This window comes from Oreochromis aureus, linkage group 15 (assembly GCF_013358895.1).
Source record: "Oreochromis aureus strain Israel breed Guangdong linkage group 15, ZZ_aureus, whole genome shotgun sequence".
NCBI classification, from domain to species: Eukaryota; Metazoa; Chordata; class Actinopteri; order Cichliformes; family Cichlidae; genus Oreochromis; species Oreochromis aureus.
The window spans coordinates 14,519,981-14,542,702 of NC_052956.1; the positions used below are offsets into that span (position 1 = coordinate 14,519,981).

The 22,722-nt window shown below is 39.8% G+C and overlaps 1 protein-coding gene across 3 annotated transcripts; it reads left to right on the forward strand.

Moving 5' to 3' along the window:
- Positions 1-461: 461 nt before the first annotated feature.
- mia3 (MIA SH3 domain ER export factor 3) lies at positions 462-21,519 on the forward strand. 3 transcript variants are annotated; one of them, XM_039599217.1, is made up of 29 exons: positions 462-641; positions 2,217-2,350; positions 2,434-2,520; positions 2,606-4,630; positions 4,721-5,603; positions 6,893-7,201; positions 7,659-7,789; positions 13,396-13,527; positions 13,747-13,768; positions 13,858-13,946; positions 14,038-14,115; positions 14,235-14,345; positions 14,444-14,515; positions 14,629-14,733; positions 14,837-14,959; positions 15,090-15,177; positions 15,291-15,355; positions 15,453-15,543; positions 15,641-15,779; positions 15,973-16,135; positions 16,243-16,278; positions 16,386-16,453; positions 16,794-16,879; positions 17,126-17,239; positions 17,771-17,830; positions 17,917-17,963; positions 18,079-18,147; positions 18,605-18,983; positions 20,756-21,519. In XM_039599217.1, the coding sequence occupies exons 1-29, from the start codon at positions 521-523 to the stop codon at positions 21,013-21,015; spliced, it is 6,087 nt and encodes a 2,028-aa protein (XP_039455151.1). In that variant the 5' UTR covers positions 462-520; the 3' UTR covers positions 21,016-21,519. The 3 variants fall into 3 exon arrangements, with proteins under 3 accessions (XP_039455151.1, XP_039455149.1, XP_039455150.1); XM_039599215.1 differs by having other exon boundaries at positions 2,606-5,603; XM_039599216.1 differs by lacking the exon at positions 18,079-18,147 and having other exon boundaries at positions 2,606-5,603.
- The last annotated feature ends 1,203 nt before the right edge of the window (positions 21,520-22,722 follow it).

Consider the following 22,722-nt stretch of genomic DNA (forward strand, 5'->3'; position numbering starts at 1 on the left):
CTCATTAATCACAGCACAGATACTGCTCCTAAGCGCACATATGCAAAGTTAACTGAGGCACAGAATAGGCATCAGTTAACTTTATGACGGTCATTTCGTGCTAAACGATAAATCAAAAGCATTTATGTATTAGTTATTCATATACCATTTTTGGTTATCTTTCCACTGTAGCAGTTTGCAGAGAGTTTGCGCAGAAAACTGAATAGTCAAGTATGCATGATAAGGAAACCCTTTATTTAAATTCGTAGGAAAATATGCACATGCACTAGACTAAATGATAAGCCTCCTTTTTGACTGCATCTGCTTCATTTTTTCTTTTTTTGTTGTTGTTTTTTTCCCCCCACCACGGCCACATGAAGCGGCCACATGAAGCAGACACATCCAACCATGCATCCTGTGAAAAGCGATCCTGAGCCTACACCCAGCCGGATCTGCTGTGCTGACGTGTCGGCTCCTGCTGCCCAGTGCTCATGCTCCAGCAGCAGCAGCGGAGTCAATCCAGTCAACAGAAACTGCCAGCATGGCAGCAAAACACGTTTACCGACAGGGCTTTTTATTACTTTTATTTAACTTTATGTCAGCCGCAGCCCTAGAGAGAAGGTTCTCCGACCTTAAGAGATGCGCCGATCAGGAGTGCAGCAGTAAGTCCGCTGGCTTTCCAACTATTATCTCAGGGGGGCTTCTCTGATGCGTCTTCGCACCATCCCGATAATACAGCCATAAACTGCCTTTATCTCTTGACCTGTTGCCGGTCGATATTTGCGACCTTGATCTCCTCTTGCAATTGTTGTGATGCTGTTTACCTGCGTGATGCCCAGTGAAAACAGGACATGCTAACATTAACATTAATCATTTGGCTGGGTAGGATTACTGGTTTCGATGCAGCCCATGTTGGCTGGGTGCCTGTCAGCTTCGGCCTGCCTCGCTCCCGGATAGTGGAAGCTAATGTTAGCAGCTAATTAGCCACCGGCCGGCTCGCTCTGCTAATGTTCGGGGTAAAGGTGATAGGTGAAGTTAAAACCACGGTGTTTATAGTGTTCAGCCACATTTGCCTCACTCTCATCTGGATTTGTGGGATTGGGCTGCTTTGCCACAAATCAGTATGCTTCTGTAACGCTTCTAGCTAGCAAAGTTTACATTTTTACCCTGCCTCCTGACTCTTAACCTTTACATTCAGTGCAAGACTTAATAAAGGACACGCAGCAGTTTTATTTACAATAGAGAATATTCATTTAACAATTGTTAACCACAACCACAAAGTCATCTATTGGTGATAAGAACATATTTTTATTGTTGACTTATCATCAGGGGGAGCTAATTTTGACTCATAAAACAGTAAATATCACACACTGTAACTCATAAAACACAAGTCAGAGCTGAAACTCAGCCACTCAGGAAGAAGTCTGAGTGAAATACAACATTTAAGACAGTGGTTAGTAGCTAATACTTGAATCATAGTTAAAGCTTCACCTTTTCTGCTTTTTGTGCATCAGTTCTGGGCGTATTTTTCTAATGCATGTGTTGTTAAAGTGGCAACATACATTTCTGTTCTTTAGATTTCCATCAGTTAAGTATGTTGTAGTTAAAATGTAGTTGTCCAGTGAGATGTGTGGAATAAATACCTAACAACATAACATGAGAAAATTGCCGACAGATAAGTAGAAGAATTACTGACCCGGTCATCTATCTGCTGTATGCTATCATCCCTCTTGTTGACTGATATGCACATTCAGCCGTAAGTATTAGTTATTGTTTATGTTAAGATGTCTTTGTTTCTCTGACACAACAGGCTGTAGTAAATGACAACAAACCAAAATTACTGGTTTCAGCTAAGGGTCGAATGCTTAGTATAAACATCAGCTTTGGCCCGGTGTTTCACATCTGGTGTATCCAAGAACCCATCCATCCAGTTTCTTCTGCATATCCAATTCAGGGTCATATTTGGGGTGCAGTCCATTCCAGATGGTCTATTGGAGGCCTAACAAACCATTCATCCTTATGGCCAGTATAGAATCACCAAGTGGTTTACATGTTGGCTTGTCAAGCGAAAGTTTGATGGTTCGATTCCAGCCTGAGACACAAGTAAACCTGGGGGTTTAGCCTGCAGTGGATTCAAACTCAGCTTCTTGGTGTGAGGTGACTTGAACTAAGCCCAAAACAAATAAAATATTTGAATAAGTCATTCTTACCCTTTGTTTTTTGTTTGTTTTTTTCAGTGCTGCTGTGTCGGGGGAAAGCTGTGAATGATTTCTCAGGACCTGATTGTCGGTTCTTGTCTTTCAAGAAATCTGAAACTGTCTATGTATATTACAAGCTGTCAGGAAGAAGGCCTGACATATGGGCCGGAAGTGTAAGTATACTATAGCACATATTTATTGAGCTCTGGATTTAATTTGTGTAGTTAAAATCCTGAACATGTTCTCTCGTCAATAGGTTGGAAGCCAGTTTGGCTATTTCCCAAAAGACCTTCTGGCAGTTAACCACATTTATACTGATAAAGAATATGAAGTTCCAGCTGAGGTATGGAAATATATAAGAAGATAATGCACGTGTGACTACCAAAGATAGTAAGATGTAATTTTTAATTTTTTTTATCTCTTCTCAGGAAACAGATTTTGTCTGTTTTGACACTGGATTTGACAAGTTTGATAATTATGATGTAGATTTGCTTCTTGGCTTGTCAGCAGAGGAGAATGATAGCGAAAACAACAAAACATCTTACCAAGTCCAAGCAGCAGAGGCAATAGAAACAGGAGAAGAAGTAGCTCAGAGTGAAAAACAAACTGAGCATCATGCTAACTTGGACGAGCTTCATAAAGCCCCTGATGATCAAAGTGCCTCTTCAGCCGTTCTTGATCAGTCAGCTGAACCACCTTTAAAAAACATAATGGAGTCCAATGCAGAAGTTGCACGTGATGCCACAGAAGCTGAAGAGGTTAAGGAAAAACATGTACCAGAGTCTGTCCCTGAAAACTTGTCAGAAAAGAGTGAAACCAAAGATACACCTGCAAAATCTGAAGGGGAGTCTGTGCCCAAAGATGATTTTGTTTCAGAAAGCGAACCAGTCTCGTCTTCTGAAGGAGTTCAAATCCCTGAGTTGAAAACGACCATTGGTTCAACTTTTGATGCCATCGTCACCGATGAAGAAATCACCAAGAAAATTACCCCATATGAAGAAGAGGAGGAGAGTGTAGACGTGGAAAACCATCCAGAAAGTGGCACTGATGTTAAAGAAGAAACTCCACTGCTCTCTTTTTCAGAAGACTCCATCAACACTCAACCATCTGTGGAAATCCCTAAGTTAAAAACGACCCTTGGGACAACTTTCGATGCTGTGATCACAGATGAAGACACCACCAAGAAAGTTACCCCGTATACAGAGGAGGACAGTGAAGATGTGGAAGATCATCCCGAAAATAATACTGATGCTAAAGAGGAAACTCCACTGCTGTCTTTTTCAGAAGAATCCGTCAACGCTCCAGCATCTGACTCTCTTAAAAAGCCTGAAACTCCACCAGCAACACCCGAGGATAAACCAAAGACAGCAGAGGAGAAGAATATGTGGACATCACTCGGAGATGCTATGTTTTCAGCTGTCACTGGAGTAGACATAACCACACAAGAAGTGAATTCAGAAGAAGAGGAAGATGATGATGAGCGAGTGCCAATCCCTAAGTTAAAAACTACCCTTGGGACAACTTTTGATGCTGTCGTAACAGATGAAGAAAGCACCAAGAAAGTTACCCCAAATCCAGAAGACGACAGTGACGATGTGGAAGATCAGCCCCAAAATAATAGTGATACTAAAGAGGAAACTCCACTGCTGTCTTTTTCAGGAGAATCCTCTAACTCTCCAACACCTGACTCTCCTAAAAATCCTGAAAGTCTGCCATTGACACATGAGGATAAACCGAAGACAGCCGAGGAGAAGAATATGTGGACATCACTCGGAGACGCTGTGTTTTCAGCTGTCACTGGAGTAGACATGACAGCAAAAAAAGTGAATGAACAGGAAGAGGAAGATGAGGACGAGGAAGACGAGGAGGAAGAGGATGTAAAAACCCATGATGAATCACTCTTGGTAAAATCCCCAAAGGACCCAGAGAACATGGAGCCAGTTCTTCAAGATTCTTCTAATTCTACATCTGATAATTCTGATGTGAATGAAAGCACCAGTGACTCAGAGAAAGTTTTGTCTGATAAGAATGAGAATGATGTAGAAGTCACTGGACATAAGGAAGCTCAGGATGAAACGTCAGCAGACGATCAAATAGAGCATCAAACAGAGGAGATGATAATATCCACGGAGTCACTGCCACAAGATAATAATTTAGACAACCATGAGGCTGAAGTAACACATATAAAACCCACACATGAAGCCACTGAAGACAAAGACGAGCAGGAGGTGCCCAAGGATTCAGAGATTGCTGAAGACAAAGATGAGCAAGAGGTGCCCAAGGATTCAGAGATTGCTGAAGACAAAGATGACCAGGAGGTGCCCAAGGATTCAGAGATCGCTGAAGACAAAGACGAGCAAGAGGTGCCCAAGGATTCAGAGATCGCTGAAGACAAAGACGAGCAAGAGGTGCCCAAGGATTCAGAGATCGCTGAAGACAAAGACGAGCAGGAGGTGCCCAAGGATTCAGAGATCGCTGAAGACAAAGACGAGCAAGAGGTGCCCAAGGATTCAGAGATCGCTGAAGACAAAGACGAGCAGGAGGTGCACAAAGATCCAGTTGTCACTGTGGATAAGGCAGCAATACCAGACAGTATTACTGCTGCAGAGCAGGAATTAGACAGTGCAGTGGATGAAAAAGAAAACATGACCGAAAGTGAAAAACACCTCGACTTGTCCGCTAATGAGAGGTCCAGTGACTCAGACCTCAGAGATGATGATAATGTAGTAAATGACAGCCTGCCTAATCAGATACCTGATGATTCAATGACAGATTTAGGAAGTAATAACAGTCAAGCAGAATTACCTGTTGATGAGCCAGAGATTCAGGATGCACTACATACAAGGGAGATGATGGAAGAAGATGAGACTCCAGATGTGGAGGAGGAGAACGATGAAGAGAGAGAAGAATTACTTGAAGATGAAAACGCGCTTTTGTTCTCGCAGTCAGACAAAACCTTGCCTGAAACAAGTCCACCTACCGTGTCCCCTCCAGAGCCAGAATACAGCGAAAGTGTAATGAGACTGACTCTGCTGAGGGATCACTTCACAGAGGAGAAGATGCAGCAAATCCAAAAGCTTCTGGGTCTTAAAAATCTTTTCAAACTGGAGACCATGTTCATGGATCTGGACACAGAGTTTCAGGTTACCCGTCAGTCACAGACGGGTACTACAGAGGACATTGAAAATGCACTCGAAGGCATCTTGGAAGCCTCTGAGAACACTATCTTGGACGAGATTGAGAGGATGCTCGATAGCCGGGACACTAAACACGACTATGATCATCATATGGACACAAGTAATTTGGACGAAGAAACAGAAATACTGGAAGACTTTCAGGAGCTGGCTTTCAGCCTACGGCAAAAATATTCAACAGCCAGTGACAGCACGCCTTTAGCACTAGAACTGTCATCAGACACTGAGAAAGGTGGGTTTGAGCTGTATTATTTGAAGTATCTTGAGTACATAAAGGCTTACACGTCTCTGTGGTTGCTTATTCTGCTTTAAACATGGACAGTTGTGCTATTAGACATATGTTCATTGCATCAGTTTATAATCAAAGTGAATGCAGAATTTGATACTGTGACGAAGCAGATATCCAGCATCTTGTTTCCAGATAAATAGATAGTGTCGTCATCACGTTAAAAGGGAGTTCAGTTCACACCCAACAGTAATGGAGCCGTTGAGATAGAATTTCCTGCTTTTCCTGCCAACCTAACAACAATTAATTGTGGTCACAAAGGGAAAGAAAACATGTTTTCTTCTCATTCTCTTTGACATCAGAAACTTGCCCTAGGTTTTTTCAGTGTAGTCAGCTAGTCAAATCAACTTTTTTTAGGTGAAATTTTAGATAAGTTGACTAACAGTGCCATAAGACTGTGACATAAATTAAAAGGAAATGTTCATAATTTCATTACAGAAAATTAAAAAAAACTTTTTAAAAGGTAAAAAAATTGCAAAAAGGCCCAAGAGTTTAGTGAACTGTCCTCAAATTGCTTATTTTACTCAAACTCCAATCCAGAAAAAACCCTCTTAAGGCTATTTTACAACAATAACAGAGGAGAAACTATTCCAAACGTTCCATCTTTTCTCTCACTTTGTTTGCTGTTTTGTCTTCTGAACCAATGGTTTCATTTTCACTCAATATACCAATTTAGGTATAGCTCAAGCATTAAGCAGATGGTCACTGTAGTGGATTTTCTGGGGTTATCCCTATCTATTTGTTGATGTACTTCTATTTGAGGAGGTCTGAAAACACATTAGTCTAAGTCAATCTTTTAGGAGACTGATAACGTGACAGTCCAGTGATGGCGCTGGGTATTTTGGCTCTTCAGTGGGCCACAAGTACAGCTCAGCTGCATGCTGATAGTGAAGAGACATAATGTGTTTCCTTATCTTCAGAGTTGACATAGGAAAGGGTTATGAAAATCCATAAGAGATTCGAATTTCAGAATAACTCTAACCCTTTCTTGTAATGTTAAAAATAACTGTATTTCATATTAGTAATGCATTTCTCTTGAATAATTCTTTTTTCACAAAGCCAAAACTGATTTGCATGATAACCATGTATTAATTTATTTATTTCAAGTGTCATTTCCCAGAGAATTTGTCTTTGCTCTGCAGATGTCATGCAATCTAGAGGCTAGTTCTAGATTTAAAATGTTTAATCTTAAAGTTAAGCATTATTGGGGTTTTTTCCCTATGTTTCCATCTCAGATGAACAGGAATTGAATGTTAAAGAAGATGTGCCACACATTGCTGAGGAAGAATTGGACACAATACCAAAGGCCGAGAGCGATGACAACCTGACAATAACGGATCCTGAAGAAAAGCCAGCTGAGGTTGAAGAGGAACAGCTGGTTAGACCGGACGTTAGCGTGGAGGAAGATGGTGGACACTTTAATAAAAACGAAGACAATCCGCTGAGCTTCAGCACATCTGATGACATGCAAAAGGTGCCTCAAGCCACCCTGGAAAATGCCTTGGACATGGGGCTTGGTGTTGAGGTTGAACACTCACCCTCAGGTTGGTAATGTCTTTAGAGCAATGGTATAGTGGAAATAAATTGCAGGTTTCCACCAACAGTTATAATATGTAAGATTACATAGAGGCTGTGTGGTGTAAATAGTAGTACAGGTTCCCCATTGAAATTGTGCCTTGAAACTTAGTGTGCCATGGTCACAAAAAGGGGCATAAATGTTTGATTCCTTATAAAATATCATTGCTTTTGTGAAATATTTAGAACATGTAAACACATTCTGAGAATTTTGGACTTTGGCTACAATAAAATGGGATAATCTTGAGGTCAGCAAATCTGTCACATTACGCTTCTTCCGGTTTTATCATATTAAAGTTACACTATATTAGTTGTATTTGGTTTTGCCTTTATGTTGATATTTTAACTATATTCTGTAATAGAAGAGCTTTACATAATCCAGCAATAACAAGCAGACTTACTAACTGGTAAATTTTGTTTGATAAGGGTCTATGGACTCCATGGAACCAGTGTCCGAAGTGCAAGAAGAAGAAGTGGGGTTATTCTCAACAGGGCTTGTTTACACAGGCTGCATCCTTGCAATGATCACGAATAAAACTGCAGAGTGGACCACTGTGGTGAGTGTACCTCCATTGTATACACCACATCCTGTATACATTAGATTCACCACTGATCTAATTCACTAATCTAATTTGTGAAATATTTCAGCAACATCCAAATGAATCTAAATCTGCAATCAGTCTCGATGATCTGACAATAAAGACGGCAAAATAATGTCAGATTTTTCTGATCTTTCTCTGTCATGTGCAGGGAAGAAGCACAAACATGCAGATTTTTAAGGAACAAGTTAAACTAGGAAATTAGTTCTCTATCATCTCCTCTGTCTGCGTGTGCTAAATATCTGTTGCTGGTTTGAGTGCCGCACAGAAAAATGAATAAACAAATGTTCCCTTGAGGGCTTCTTTAAAGGAAGTAGGAAAGAAAAAACGTATTATATACTTTTTAACCCTATCCCAGGACACCCTAATATCGCTCACAGTTCATAGGGACGCACTAAAAATACTAGGAAATTCAAAATTGACTGTTATTGAATGATATTGTAGGACTTCTTTACCTGTTTGACTTTGCAGAGCTTCTTATTTTCATATTGCAAATCAAGGCCAGTTATGCTATCACATATATTGTTCCTTCTTTGTCTAGAGTAAACATTTTGGGACAGAGTAAACTTGGCACAAAAAGTAATGAAATTTGTGTTTGGTTAATAATTTCTTTGTTGTAACAATGTTCTTGGAACTGTTGGAGTGCTTGTTTATTTACCCTTAAATGCTGCAAATTTATAAGGAAAATCACATTTTGGGGTGAGCAGCAGAGTTGAGTATGCTATTGACTCTTTTTGGTGTGATTTATTGGATTGAATGATTGAAGTATGAAGAAACAATTTAACAATTTACTCATTTAACAAACAGAGGCCTCGTTATCGTGTGGAAGAACAACAGCCATGACAGCTTGGCACCTCCAGCAAAACCCAAAACATTTGAACCATGCTTCAGAGCAGATTTTCAAAACATCTCTGCTTCGGAGGCTTGACACAGTGTCGAAACGTCTGTTTCGAGCTACCCATCCCTACCAAAATTTTCTATGTCATTTGAACTTAGAGTGGCTTAGAAATATTACTCGTAAATGAACAGTACACAGTCCAGAAAAGTACTGGCCTCTGTGATATCGTTCCGCACCATATTTCATGTTGCTAGGGTAACCAGATCCCAGCAAACTAAATGTGATGAAAGGGGTTTGTTTGCGAAGACTCTGTGGGACGCGTTGCTAATGCTGAGAGGGATTTTGATCTAACTTAAAACATGAATACACACATACTGTGCAGGTTACAGGTTTGGCATTGATCAGGTCAATCACAAATAAACTTTGATTTACTGTAATTTAGTTAAACTCGATGTCTATAGAATAGACATAAAGAGAAATTGAAGTTTGTTTATGGTCCTATGTGGCAGTCTTTGTGCAGTCTTGCATTTCCTGTTTGCATCACTGTAACTGTTAAAATTTCCACCTCTTATCTCTGTGGTAATAATTTTGGGGTTTTAGTAGGGAGGCATTCATAGAGCAAATGGTTCATAAGATCACTGGTTCAAGACTGGGAGGAGACACAAAGCCAGCCTCAGGGGTCACAAGCTAGTGGGAAGGGCATCCGGTGTAGTATCTGTAACAAATCAACATGTGGTTCCCTCCTGTGTGGCAACCTCTTGGGAAATAAGCGAACAGCTGAAAGCATGAAAGTACTTTCAGCAGGGAAGCATTCATAGTTCAGCCCATCAATTTTTAAACCCAAATGTTTCTTGTGAGTCTAGTGTCATCAGGAGTGTGAGACTGTACAGCATTTTTATATCGAGACAGTGTCCCACATTTTAAATGACTCTAATTTACAAAAATGGATTTGTGTCAGAACAAAACAACTCAAAAAGAACTTGGATGCATCCCTGCTAAAACCCAAAGATGATTAGCAGACAGAAAGGCTGGAATGACAGCTGTACAGAAAACTGTTCCATAGGACCAATTATAAACTTTAGTTTCCATTTATGCTCATCACTAATAAAAAGACAGGAGCCTCAGCTGGAGATGACAGAGTTAAAGATGCTCAGATTTTATTGGAAGTGACCAAGATGCTCAGCAGGATATCAGAGGGTTGGTGTGACAGAGGAGAATGCAAGGAATAGGGTGAAATGGAGGTAGATGATCCACTGTTTTGTGGACAAATTACTTTCAAGTAAAACACAGTAAAGTTAGTATGCATCATTTGTATAACTGAAAAGATGTATTAATAGGCTTTAGTACTTTACCCCACATTGTACTACACCAGCAAAATCTTTGCCTCACTGTGTTTTATTGGCCTGTGATTGCCCTATATGAGAATCACTGGCGAGGACTTTTGTAGAGCCAGTCAAAATGTAGGGCATTGTCGCAATATTTGGGGCAGACAATGTCACAGACACTTGTCTTGCTGCTCTGAAAATAGGAGGGGATGGATCGATCTAAATATTGATTATATAGATACCAGCGTTGGTACTATTATCTGATCAATACTTGTGTGATAGGATTGATCCTTTAGTTTATCTCGTCTGAGATCGGTATGTCGCTTCAGTTACATCAAACAGTAAGCATGTCTGTTCAAACATCCCCACAGCCCTGTCCACACTTCGCTCAACTTCCTTCTTCCTGTTCTGCCATAATTTGTTCTCATGTCACTCAATTTAACACTTACTTCAGTGTTAAATTTTACTGGAACTGAAAAAATATATATCCTGAACATGAAAATATTTAAGTAATTTAAGTATAGTATAAGAACCCTTTTTGGTTCACTATCAAGTCATTTTTATTTATTAAGCACATTTAAAATAACAGGGGTTGACATAAAGTGGTTGCCCGGAGGGCACATTTAAATTCCAGCGCTTCAAAAAAAAGAAAAAACGTGGGAAAAAATAGTCAAAGGTGCACTTGTGATTTGTTAACCAATTAATGCAAAAATCACATAATTTAGTTGTCATAAAAACGGATTCAGATTAAGCATCAGATATTGATGATGCATTCACCTCATAAATCATTACATGCGGCTCTTAAAAGTGTTGACACAGGCAAAGCTGGGTCTGTATATACTTTATATAATAGTACACTTTATACTGTATATAATTTTGAATAGATACCAAAAATTGCAATGTTGCATTCCACTACCCCACATTTTTCTGCATGAATAAACTCTTTTCCCCATATATAGTTTTTGGGGAGCTGGAGACTCGGGAGACTTGCATGACTTTAGAGACTTTTGTTGAGCCAGCCAAAATGTGGGACAGAGGATTAAAATCGTGTGGGTACACCTCTGGTCGCCCTACATGTAACAGACGTCGGTCTTGCTCTGGAAGTGTGGTGCATTATGTGAGAACTCAAATTTCCAGTTTTCCCTGAACGCCCCCTCCGGCCCTCCCCCTGCCTTGTTGACTGTCGCGGTATAGGCTGAAGTTCAACACAGCCGGTGCTGAGCTGGCTGCTGGGGCTAACGGCCTTATTGTGGCATGTACAGGCAGATAATGTGTTGTTGAGTTAGTGTAGCCTTTTTTGGTCGCTACAGTCGTTATCCATAATCAGAACCACCAACTCTGCTAACGACCGTTGCTTCACGATAACAGCTGTGAATGGGATTTGACGGGTGATCTGTAATTACCGTTAGCAAGTCGTTGTTACCAACTCCTATCTCTACTATTTTACGTTGTCCATTTGTCTAACGACCGCTTATTTGTCTTTCGTACGCGGGAGACATTAACGCTCCTGGATACCGAGTTTTTGCCTAACGATACAGTTACTTTGTGGATAGCTAACGTGCTAGGCAGCTAGCTGATACCTGTCAAACTAGCATCTGGCTAGTTCCGTTCTTGTTTTTAAACACGAGAATGGAGAGGGAGACATTATCCCTGCCTGTCATGGAACCGGAGCACACATATGTGGTTTTTGTGAAGGGACTGCAACATGTAAGTATTCATTACAGTATTTAAAAAAAAAAAAAAAAAAAGCCAGACGGACACACATATGAATATTATTATTTACGCTGTCATGGCCTTAACCATGACGTGTTAATTAGCAGGTGGCTGATGGATAATGACTTGGACGGTTCCTGGTCCTAAATCTACTCACCAAACTTGCCTTTAGCATTAGCAGCAGTCGACCGGGTCTTGTATATTTGATTGAAGACCTTTCACTGTCCTGTGCCCTTTTCATTGCTATCTAACTGTTCTTACAGCCCAGCCTTTGTTAAATTTGTATTGAACATTTAGAATTGAAAAGTAGTATATTGAAGAGAGGCTTTTAATATTTGCCATTAGTATTAAGGCAGCTGTAATCCCTGTATTTTATTAGAGCCATGGAGTGAGAGCGTGTATGTGTTTGCTACTGTTGCCTCATGGGGAGTTCAAAGGTTTCTTTGTGATTGGACTAATACGCTCGGTTTGGTATGACTGGGCATAAATGAAGCTAGTTTAACTATAAAGTGAAACCCACCTAGCTTGTGAAAGAGAAAAGCTTATAGTATGAATTGCTCCCTAATCAAGTAATGTATTAAATGCTTCATATATCACTTCAAAATGTATGTATAGAACATTGTAGAAAACATGTTATTTTTTTATGTTAATAAATAACCAACAGAACTATTTTGGTGACTAAACTGAGAGTGTAGACGAATCTTTTTGTGTTTTTTATATCGATCCTGTGTCCTTTATCACATACACTCACCGGACACTTTATTAGATAAATACTTGGGGGCTTGGCAATGTTTTCCAGTGTTCTGTTGTCCAATCCTGGTCAGCCCATGTCAGTCATATCCTTAGTTTCCTGTTCTAGCTTACAAGAGTGGCACCTCTGCTGCTGCAGTAGCCTTTCAGCCTTAAGATTCGTTGTGGGACAGAGATGCTCTTCTTGTTACTCTTGCTAATCTTGGTTGTAATGAGTGCTTATTTGAGTTACAGATGACTCTTTAGTGAAGTATCATAGTTTGGTAAATGTATGCACAGTGTCTTAGTCTAACGGTAGATTTAATGTGATGTTTAATCAGAGCTTCTGCAGTGTTTTTATTGTATATTGTATTGTTTCTTTTTCCATTGGGCTTTTTTGTTTATTTATTTTACAGCCAGAATTATAGTCATAATTATTTTTGATACATTTTGAAACATGGTAACTCTGTTGTCTCTTTTTAATTAAGTGTATTTGAGCTAAATAAAAAAACATTTTTGTAAACCAAAGTATTCATGCCATAGCCTGAACTTAGGCTTTTACTGAGAGGAAAAAGTGATGTTGCGATAGGCGAAATGAGAAAATGATTGTATAGGAGAGCATGACACTATTGTTTTTTCTGTGATTAACTGTTCAGCTCTTCCTTCCTTGTTGACAAACATCTCTTTCTATCATCTTGGCTAGAGCTGAAGTAAATCTACCGCAGGCTGTTTGAATTTTTAGAGATACGGAAAAGTGCAATCAAGTTATAACACAAGACAAAATAAGAGCATCACTATGAAAATAATTTTCAATCTTCTTTTCACCACTGTTGAAAGCTGTGTTTGTAACTAGAAATCGATATAATTTAATTGCATAGTGCTATTTTAACCATCTGTTTCCAGTTTAATTTCATTCTCCGGAGTTAAAGCTGTGGTTGTGGGTTTTTTTGTCTCTTCAGATGATTTCATTGCTGCCTGAAGAGTGGAAGCCAGGAGAAACTTTGTTTGGCTGTCCTTGGCAAACTGTTGTCATCACTGCTTTGGTTGGAGTAGTGACCTTCACCCTCTTCTTCTGGAGGACTGTGCTGGCAGTAAGTGTTGTGATATTGCTGCTCTGTTTATTTGGCGCCAGTAAAATGCCAATATTATTTGTATGAGCTTTGATTTAATAAGGCTTTGTATCCCCTGGGTTATACTCCCATTGGATTGAGTTATATACAGTATAAAATCTTTTCTGTTTAGGTCATTGTTGGATGATATTATACACTGTAAGATTCAAAATTGATTTTTTTAATTTTCATTTTTTAAAGATAAAGAAGAAAGAGTACCTCGGTAAGTTTTCAGTTATAATTTTTGCACAACATGACAAAATGCATATGTGTACGGGCTCATTGATTGTGTGCTTTGTGTTATTGGAAAAGTGGATGAAAAAACACTTAGAGAGCAAATGCAGGTCCACAAAAAGGAAAAGGATGAAGCTCTTGCCAAAATGGCTGAACTCCAGAAACAGGTGAGCCCCATAAAGAGAAATGTTGCTGAGTTTCTCCTGGACAAAAACAAACAAAACACATCTGATTCATGTTTTCTTCTTTTTGTAAAAGACTGAACAACTGAAAGAAAATCAAAAACAGTCAAAGGAAACTGTTAGTTGTGCAGTGAAAAAGATGCAAGAGCTAGAGGTAAGCAGTAAGAGTCTTTCTCATATGTATTTAGTCTTACATAACTGGGTTGAATCTTTGTTGACACTCAGTTATTTGTTGAAGGGTTGTCGTTAATTTTTTTTCGTTACTGTTTGCAGAGTAAAGTCTTACAGGCTGAAACATTGAATAAACAGATGGCAGAGGAAAAGGACAAATACGCACAGCTACTGGAGGAAGAGCGGGCAAACACTCTCCAAAATGAAACAAGAGTAAGTGTTTAATTTTGCTTTCTGCTCGTTATTATTTGCGTTCTTTTCGCTGATTCATGCTGCAATTATTATCATTATTATTATTTTTATTTTAACAGATTGAGAAATTAGAGAAGTTAAACGAGAAGCTACAAGCTAACAGGAAAAAAATGCAGGAAGCGCTCTCTAAGGTACAAATCCTTTTGGGATTTTTTTTTTTTTTTTTTTTTTTTGCAAACTCTGTAGTGTTACTTTGACCTTTTAGCTTTAATTTATCTTATAAACTGTTTTCTTTCATCCATAGACTACTGTTCTCCTGGATGAAGCCAAGATTCGCGAAGATGCCCGAAATGTTCAACAAAAATGTCTTGAGAAAGAGTTTGCTGCCTTAAAGGGCGAGAACAAAACAGTAAGACAGATATGGATATTTCTCTTCTTTTATTTCTCCTTTTCTCTTGTCATAAATCTGAATATTTCATCAGATTTAATTTATGCCCTGTCTTTTCTAACAGCTGAAGGCCACCATTAAAAGCTGGGAGGAAAAACACACAGAGCTTAATGAGAAGATTAAAGTCTATCAGAAGTCCCAGAAAGAACTGGAGGACTCTGTGGTGCTCAAAGATCACAATGTGGAGGTCATTTTTTTCACTAACTACTGTCATAGCTCTTCCTGATTTTTGTTATTCTTTATTTATTTGTTATTCTTTATTTATTTATTAAATCTGTATTAAATCGTCTCACTCTTGCACAATATGTCTACTTCAGGTGCTGTCTGAACTTCTGTCTGACCTGGAAGCTTGTGATTTACAAAAAAGTGACACCAAAGTTTTGGCCAATGGTGAAGTAGCACCTGGTAAGTTTGTAGTTTATCAAAATATTAAGGGATATCGTAAATGTGTGGATGAAATACGACAAGTTGTTTCATTAACCACTGTTTAATAATATAGTGTTTTGTTGTTCTTTCAGTGTCTCTTACAGACAAGAAGACGACCATAAAGAACAGAATCAAACAGATGATGGATGTTTCTAGGGTGAGATATCAACAGATGTTGTAAAGCTTATATTTAGTTTATAGAGGATTGTTCGGTTTCAAAATGTTAGTGCATTTTCTTGTATTTTTCTCTACAGGTTCAGACCACTCTTGCTGTAGTTGAAGAAGAGCGGGATCGCTTCATGACAAAACTACTGAATGAAGAAAAGTCCAGGAAGGCAATGGAAGGTACATTTTGAATTAGATTAATTAAGAAGTTGTGTAATTCAGTTGAAAATGGGTATCTGCATCCCACTTAACTCCTTTTTGTTTTATTTTAAAACAGAGCAACACCAGGAGCTTGAACATGCAATCTCAACTCTGAAAAGTGAGAAGAGCCACATTGAAAACCAGTTCAAGATCCTCCAGCAGAAAAACGAAATCATGGTCGAAATGTATCAGCAGAAGGAAAATGCTCTGCAGCAGTAAGTGAAGTCTTCAGCAGATTAGAAATTGTTACTTCCTGTCCTGAATGTCTGAAAGTCGTCTGTATTTTTGTAGTTGTAAATTTTACTTGCTGTCTTTACACCATGAATGATGATGATGAGTAAGTGAAACCTCTCATCAGTCATGATTTGTGGGAGGACTGGGAGTCACTATGTTTCTGTGCGCACACAGGAAATTAACGAAGGAGGAGCTGGAGCGGCGCAGCAAAGAGAATCTGCTGTCGGAGGTTGGAGGGAAAGCTGTTGAAGCTGAGGAGCAGGTTAAAATCTTAAGGCACCGCATTAATGAGATGGAGGACCAGATGAAGAAGACTGAGGAAGTCTACAAAGAGCAGGTAGACTGTGTGTTTGTTTTTTTTACCTTAACGTTTACAAATTAGCCAACAAAATAAAAACATTACTCCAATCTGAATCTCGGCTGAATGTGATTTTCTTTCTTTAGATCAAAGAGCAGGAGAACAAAACTCACTCAAACTGGGTAGGTTTCTACACCGTTTATTTACAGTTTCTATAAATAATTTATTCAGTCTGTGTAAGATTAATATTGAGCTAAAGCGTTACTCTGCTTCTTTGCGCTGCCTGCAGGTGAATGCTCGTAATGCAGAGCGAGCTCTAAACCAAGAGAAGCTCGAATCATCGAAGCTTCGTGAAAAGTGAGTTTTGGCAGTTGTTAAAGCTTCCTTGTTGTTGTGGAATATCAGAAATGTTGTTTGTTACTCATAATGAGGCTGTTTCTATACAGGAAGTTGCGAAAGCCTGAAAAAACCACTAAACAGTGGTTACCGCACATCATAGCTGTTCCTATTACTGCTTAATGTGACTTCAGGCTGAATAGCTTGGAGGCTATTGATTGTTTTGTTTCTTTTGGACAAACTGTGAAATTATTTAATGACGTCACCACTTGCTCTGTTACATTTTCATCAGATAATTAAAATTACCGTTAGTCACAGCCCAGTTTAACTGCATCTGAGCTGTTTTTCTTCCTATTCACAGATTGGCTGTACTCACCTCTCAGCTCAATGAGCGCCGCGCTCCTCTCTTCAGACCAAACTCTGGTCAGCCTGCAGGCCCTCGCCAAGGTAAGCAGGCACATCTCACCCTCTATTTTATTTCCATCAGCTCAGCTGTCATCCTGAAGAACCACTGAAGATGATACTGTTTTCTGTTTGGTGGGGGACTCCAGTTTTGCCTCATATGTGTCGTGATTGTGTATTTGTCCTGTTCATGTGCTTGATTTTTCTTGCAGGACCTCTTTATTGCATGACCTGTTGTTTTGTCAGCTGCAGTTCTTTTCTTTTGGTAAATTGACGGTTCAATTGTAACAGGTGACTCATACGGACCCTCTCCCGTGAGTGGGGGTGCACCATCCCCACCTATAATGATTGAGGGTCCCAGGCGTCCTCCTTCTGCCCCAGTTGCTCGGAGAATTGACCCGTTTGGTGAGTCCAAGTGGATTGCTTCCCCCACTTCCTTTTTACCCAAGTGGAACATCACTCTTCGTTACAACCTCATCTCTCTCCTCTTTCCCTCCTGACTTTATTTTCTTTTCAGCTCTCTCTCACCTCAAGTTTTCCTTTTATATTTTTTCCTAGTGTGTATTGCATCCCGATTCTTTCTGGTACCAGCTCTTATTTTCCCCCTCCCCTTTCAGTTGGATCATTTGCTTGTTTCTGTTGAAATGTGCTTTTGCTTTTGTTTCATTAAGAACAAGAAGATTAGATTGTGGAAGAAGATTTGCTGAATTTGTATGTGTATGTGTGAATAAGTTATTATTAGACATCAAAGATGATTTGATTTAAATGCAAGCATTTTTCTTTTTTCCTTTTTTGTACCTCTGATTTATTTATTTTTTCCCTAGGGTGTACAGTCTCTTTGTTTCCTCTTTCTGTGTGTGTTACAGCTGTGTTTTCCCTGCAAAGGTGCTCCATGGAGTTTTGGTTATTCATAGTTTTGTCTTTTTCTACCCTCAGGTCCTCGACCTCCATCAGATCCCCATGGTCGTTACCCTGAAAAACACATCTCTGGGATGGGTATGTCCTCTGTAGTTTGTGCGTTTCAAAGGGTTTGCGTTTATTTTGAACCTGTTATTAATGCAGTGCTGTTTCCCCTCTTTCAGACATGATGGGCCCACGTAGCTCATCTCCAGCAAACCTGGATGCATCTGTAAGTTTCTGTTTAATCATATCAAACCCATTTTTATGTGATCCCATCTCTCCTTTCATGTGTGGACTTAGAGCTCCTGCTGCATTTCCACTGTGTTTGTCCTACTCTGAAACAGACACAAGCAGTAGATCCACAGATAAAAACAGAGACTAAGGCTGAGGTCTCCACAGAGAATCCAGAGGCAGTGAGTACAGATGCTGTCAGTCCAGGTGTTGGTGTGAAGGTGTATGGAAGCACTCCACATCCTCTTCCCTAAAGCTGGATTTGGATTTGGAAGGGGATCAAAGGCTTTTTTTCTTCTTCTTCTCTGGGGCTGACTAAACATTATTTTTTTTAGGCTTAGTGTGTTTTTCATCTCACTGCACTGAAAGAAACAGCAACTCAAAAATGTGTCTTGGAAATACTGGGGTTATGAAAAATTGCAGAGTATGTGTGTCATATACCAAGATGCTATGAAAGTGGCTTGTTTTTAATCCAAATAACCATGGTGTGTGGTTAGTGGTCATGTGATTAAACCCTGGCTAAATGCACTGTGTGGTTTCTGGATCATTTCACTGCATGACAAAGTGCTGGCCCATCTGTACTCTCATGAAAGTTGTCACTTCAAATTTTCATGTTTGTTTGTTTTGTTTGTTTTCTAGGGTCCAGGATCCTTCATAGCATCACCAATCAGGGACTCACCTGGACCCATGGTCCACGGACCTCCACCTGGTCCTGCACCCTACGACCCAATGCTCCCTCCTGGCCGTCTGCCACCACCCATGGCTTACAGACCACCGCGACCTGGCCCATATCACCTCCCACCTGGCCCTCCTCCTCTTCAAGGTCCTCCCCTACCAGCTAATGGACACCCAGGTATGCCCCTGCCTGGACCAATGAGAGGAGAGTTTGGACCCCCCAATGGACTTGCAATTCCCCCCAGGCAAGGCCCTGGCCCAGGCATTGATCCCCGGGGTCCACTCCCACCGCAATTCCGTCCCCCTCCACCTCATCACTTTGGACCGATGCCTCCTCCACAGGGTACGTTCAACTTTTTGTTTTATTTGTAACACTATATTTTTAGGTCCATATAAACCTGATGTGGACCTCTTTGTATGCCAGACTTTCTCATTTTAGTTTTAGCCAAAATGGGAAAAGTTCATTCAAATGTTATGGTTGTACTGAGTAGGGCTGTAACTAACGTTTATTTATGTAGTTGACTAAGCTGCCAATTTTTCTTTGATTAGTCAACAATTATTTCCATAACTCTTATCTCCACTTCCTGTGTTCAAACCTCAGGCTCTAGGCTCACCATGTTGTCTTGTCCCTCAACAAATTAAAATGACCCAGGAAACATGAATTTGAAAATAATCAAATATATTTTCAACATTACTCAACAGGAGCATCAGAATAAAAATGAAATAAATAAAAATATCAAGTAATACAAATTAAATTGCTAGTAGTATTTAAACCAAAAATAACATGCAAATAGGAAACTAAAAATGGCTTTTGTCCATAAGGTCAAATAAAGATTAAATCAAAAAGATTTATTTTCTAGTCCAAAATAGCACATTTCAGGATGTTTCAGTTCATGAATTCATGATTGCAGTGGACATATCTTTGAGATGATGTCCCCAGCTGTTGAAAACCACGCTAAAGATGCTCTCTGTCATGACTTCAGCCATTTGAGAGGTGGATGAGTCTCTTTACAGGACAAACTCCTCTATACGACTTTGCTTAATACTAGTAAAACAGAGTTGGAAAAGACTATTACTATCATTTATAGTAAAACACAAACTCTGGGACATACTTGGATCAGTTGAACTGCCAACAGACAGTCTGGCGTCATCATCTTCAGTATCCTTCGGATTCAGATTCCAATTCAGCATGCAGAAGAAGAGCAGCAAGCTATTAGATATGATTCACAGTGGAGTTGAGTGAGGCCAGATAGCTTGAAGTAGAGACAGTGTTATGGTAAAGCCCGGAAATAGACTCCATTTGTAGCCACTTGCAATGCTTAAAATTTGATGAAGAGCAGGTATTCATAAACAAAGAGGATAATAGCGTGATGGTAAATGAGCAGAAAGTAGTGCAGTGTACCACAAGATGAACCGAGTTACGAGATTAAAAAAAAAATTTAAAAAAAAAAATATTTATACATGACGTTTGCTGACATTAGCCACCATAAGTTTCTAATCATACCAAGCCAATCTTACTTGGACTTAAAAAATATGTAATAAACTGATCAGGGAAGCCATTCATATAGTTCGCCTTATCAACTCTTCGGTTTTAACTAGTTTAAGGTGGCATTCTGGCTTTCTAATAGCTCAGCTTTTGGCAGATTTAGATTCTGTTTGTAGCAGCTGAGGGGTTCCTTGGACTTATGAGATGAACATATACAATGCTTATCTCTTATTAAATAATGCCAACTTTAAGCTTCTCTTCTAAAAATGGCAAATAACATAATCTGCTGCAGTAGTTTTCATCCTGGCTGACTAACATGAAACAGGAAGGGCCAGGGCGAGCTGGTCAGCAGTAGCTGAACTTTCAGAATAGGAGGGAGGGGACTGTCCACAAGTAAATGAAATGCAGATGCTAATGTGGTGCTGATTTTAAAAATGAAAAGAAAAAAAATGAGTTGCAGAATATATTCTGGTCCCTGTTCATCTACTTGGGGCTACTAAAGTCTATGCGTAGGAAGACCCTGAGGCAGAAGAAGGCAAAGGCTTCCTTATTTCCTGAAAGAAGTACAGATCTGGTCTTTGGTCTTTTTGTCTCTGTGACCATCATTTCCCTGCGATTTTCCTGTTTAGGTGTCCGTGGGCCCATGGGACCTCGTCCACCCTTCCCTCCTGACATGCGCTTCCCATCACCACGTGACCACCCTGGCCAACCTGTGGACCTGCCTCTAGGTGCCCCGCCTCATCCAGCACATCCTGGTGATGCTTATGGCCAGCCTGCACCCGATGCCCTCCAGAACTCTGTAGGCGCTCACAGCGTCCCCAGACAAGACCTGCACATGAAGCAGGAGGCCCCTCAGGACTCAGCCAGGCCAGAAATGGTCAAGCCTTAAATATGCCACCAGCTATGGCAGAGGACTCAAACACCCCCGTTAACTAAACCCGTCACAATAACAACCCAGATCCAGTACAAACAAAGATCATGATTATTTTCATAGTCCAGATGCAAATGTTCTTACAGCGAGGCCCGCAGATTAAAGAATGATCAGTTATGTCTGAAATGTGAGCTGAAAGGGTTGCCACTTTTCTAAACAGCCTGTGCAATAACACTTCATTTTATGCCAGATTTTCATTTGTGTTGATCTTTAAGAAAATTATATAGCTATGATTTTTAAAGGGGCAGATTTTTTTTTAATGTCATTTCCTGTGGAAATTGTTTTTTAAAATGGAGAAACAGGAGGGAGGTTTAGCTTCTAGCATTTCAGGAATACCATGATTTTTCCCAAAGCTTTTGCTTTACGTACGAACTTCAAAGCAAATGTGTAATTTGACGGCCAGATGTATAACTTATTTTACTATGTTGGTAGAACTTTTATTAATAAAGAATATAAAAGCTGTGTGTGGTATGTTAATACTGAGGATGTTTTTGTAGAGTGTGTGATGAAGAATATATGTGAAGAAATAAGGCGTACATCTGTGCTGTTATACAAACATGTTGGTCCGAAAGCTGCTGTTTACTGTCTACTGCTCAGTGATTGTGCTGTTGGTGGGACAAGGACAGAAAAGCTGCTCAGGTAATCTGATTTGCTGAGCTGGGAAGTCGTTCCTCCAACATGTTCATGTGCTTTTAAGTCAGAATGTGAAAATGTACAGAGACAATGTGTTTGCATTTTTATTGCTCAGAGTGATGATGACAGTTTCTGTTATTTAATTACCTGGGTTTTCTTTTTCTGGTTTACAACTAAAATGTAACTTTTGTAACTAATCCAGGTCTCTATGTGGAGGGAAAGTGTTACAACAGAATGCCATATTTCAAATTAAATATGAGGGGAAAAAAATTATTTGAAATACGTGAATTTGCTCCATTAATCAAAAACGGCTCTTAGTTAACTAAATATTTACTTTGACCCGCCGTGTGTCTGAGTATGACGTCAATAAGTTGGCCACCTGTGCAACAAAAGTTTCTCAGACTTTCCAAGACATTTTTTATGCTTGAGTGGGAGTTCATGTGAATTTTCAGTCTTTTTCCGCTTACTCCACTACCAAAAGAATGTGTAAGGAGTAAATATACACACTGCTTCTCACTGTCCAGAAGACACTCTCATTCATGCTTCATCTCTGATTCAGCGCTGGCTTTGGGCCCCTTCTGCCTTTGTGCTCTGAGGATTGTATGCTATGTGATAGAAACTAGGTTGTCTTGTGGGCTGGATCTGGCAATCGGTGTTAGATTTCTCCAAGTAGCCCCTCCTAAAGCCATTGATGTCAGTGGTAGTAACATTGTGGTGTTGGCTTTTTGGTGGAAATTCTTGGATATGGTGTTACTGACCACCTCCTTCTTACAAACCACATTTACCGAATATTCAGGAAGCTGGAATACCCAGAGGTAACCTGCACAGAAAGGACCCTGGCCAAAGCAGGGGATTTGAACCAGGAACCTTCCTGTTTCCTTTTTTTTTTGGTTTGTAAATCTAACAAAATGTTAAAGAAGCAAAACATGATGCCTCAGCTACAGCAAAGTAGTCATACATCCGTGCTGATCTGTGCTAATTAGAACTCAATTTTCTGTCTTTACATCATCTTCAAAATAAACAGTTTTATTC

Coding starts and splice junctions, on each gene's coding strand:
- mia3 (XM_039599215.1), top strand. CDS start 521: ATGGCAGCAAAACACGTTTACCGACAGGGCTTTTTATTACTTTTATTT. Junction 7,202..7,658: donor GGTTGAACACTCACCCTCAG/GTTGGTAATGTC, acceptor TTGTTTGATAAG/GGTCTATGGACTCCATGGAA. Junction 15,356..15,452: donor AGATGATGGATGTTTCTAGG/GTGAGATATCAA, acceptor TTTTCTCTACAG/GTTCAGACCACTCTTGCTGT.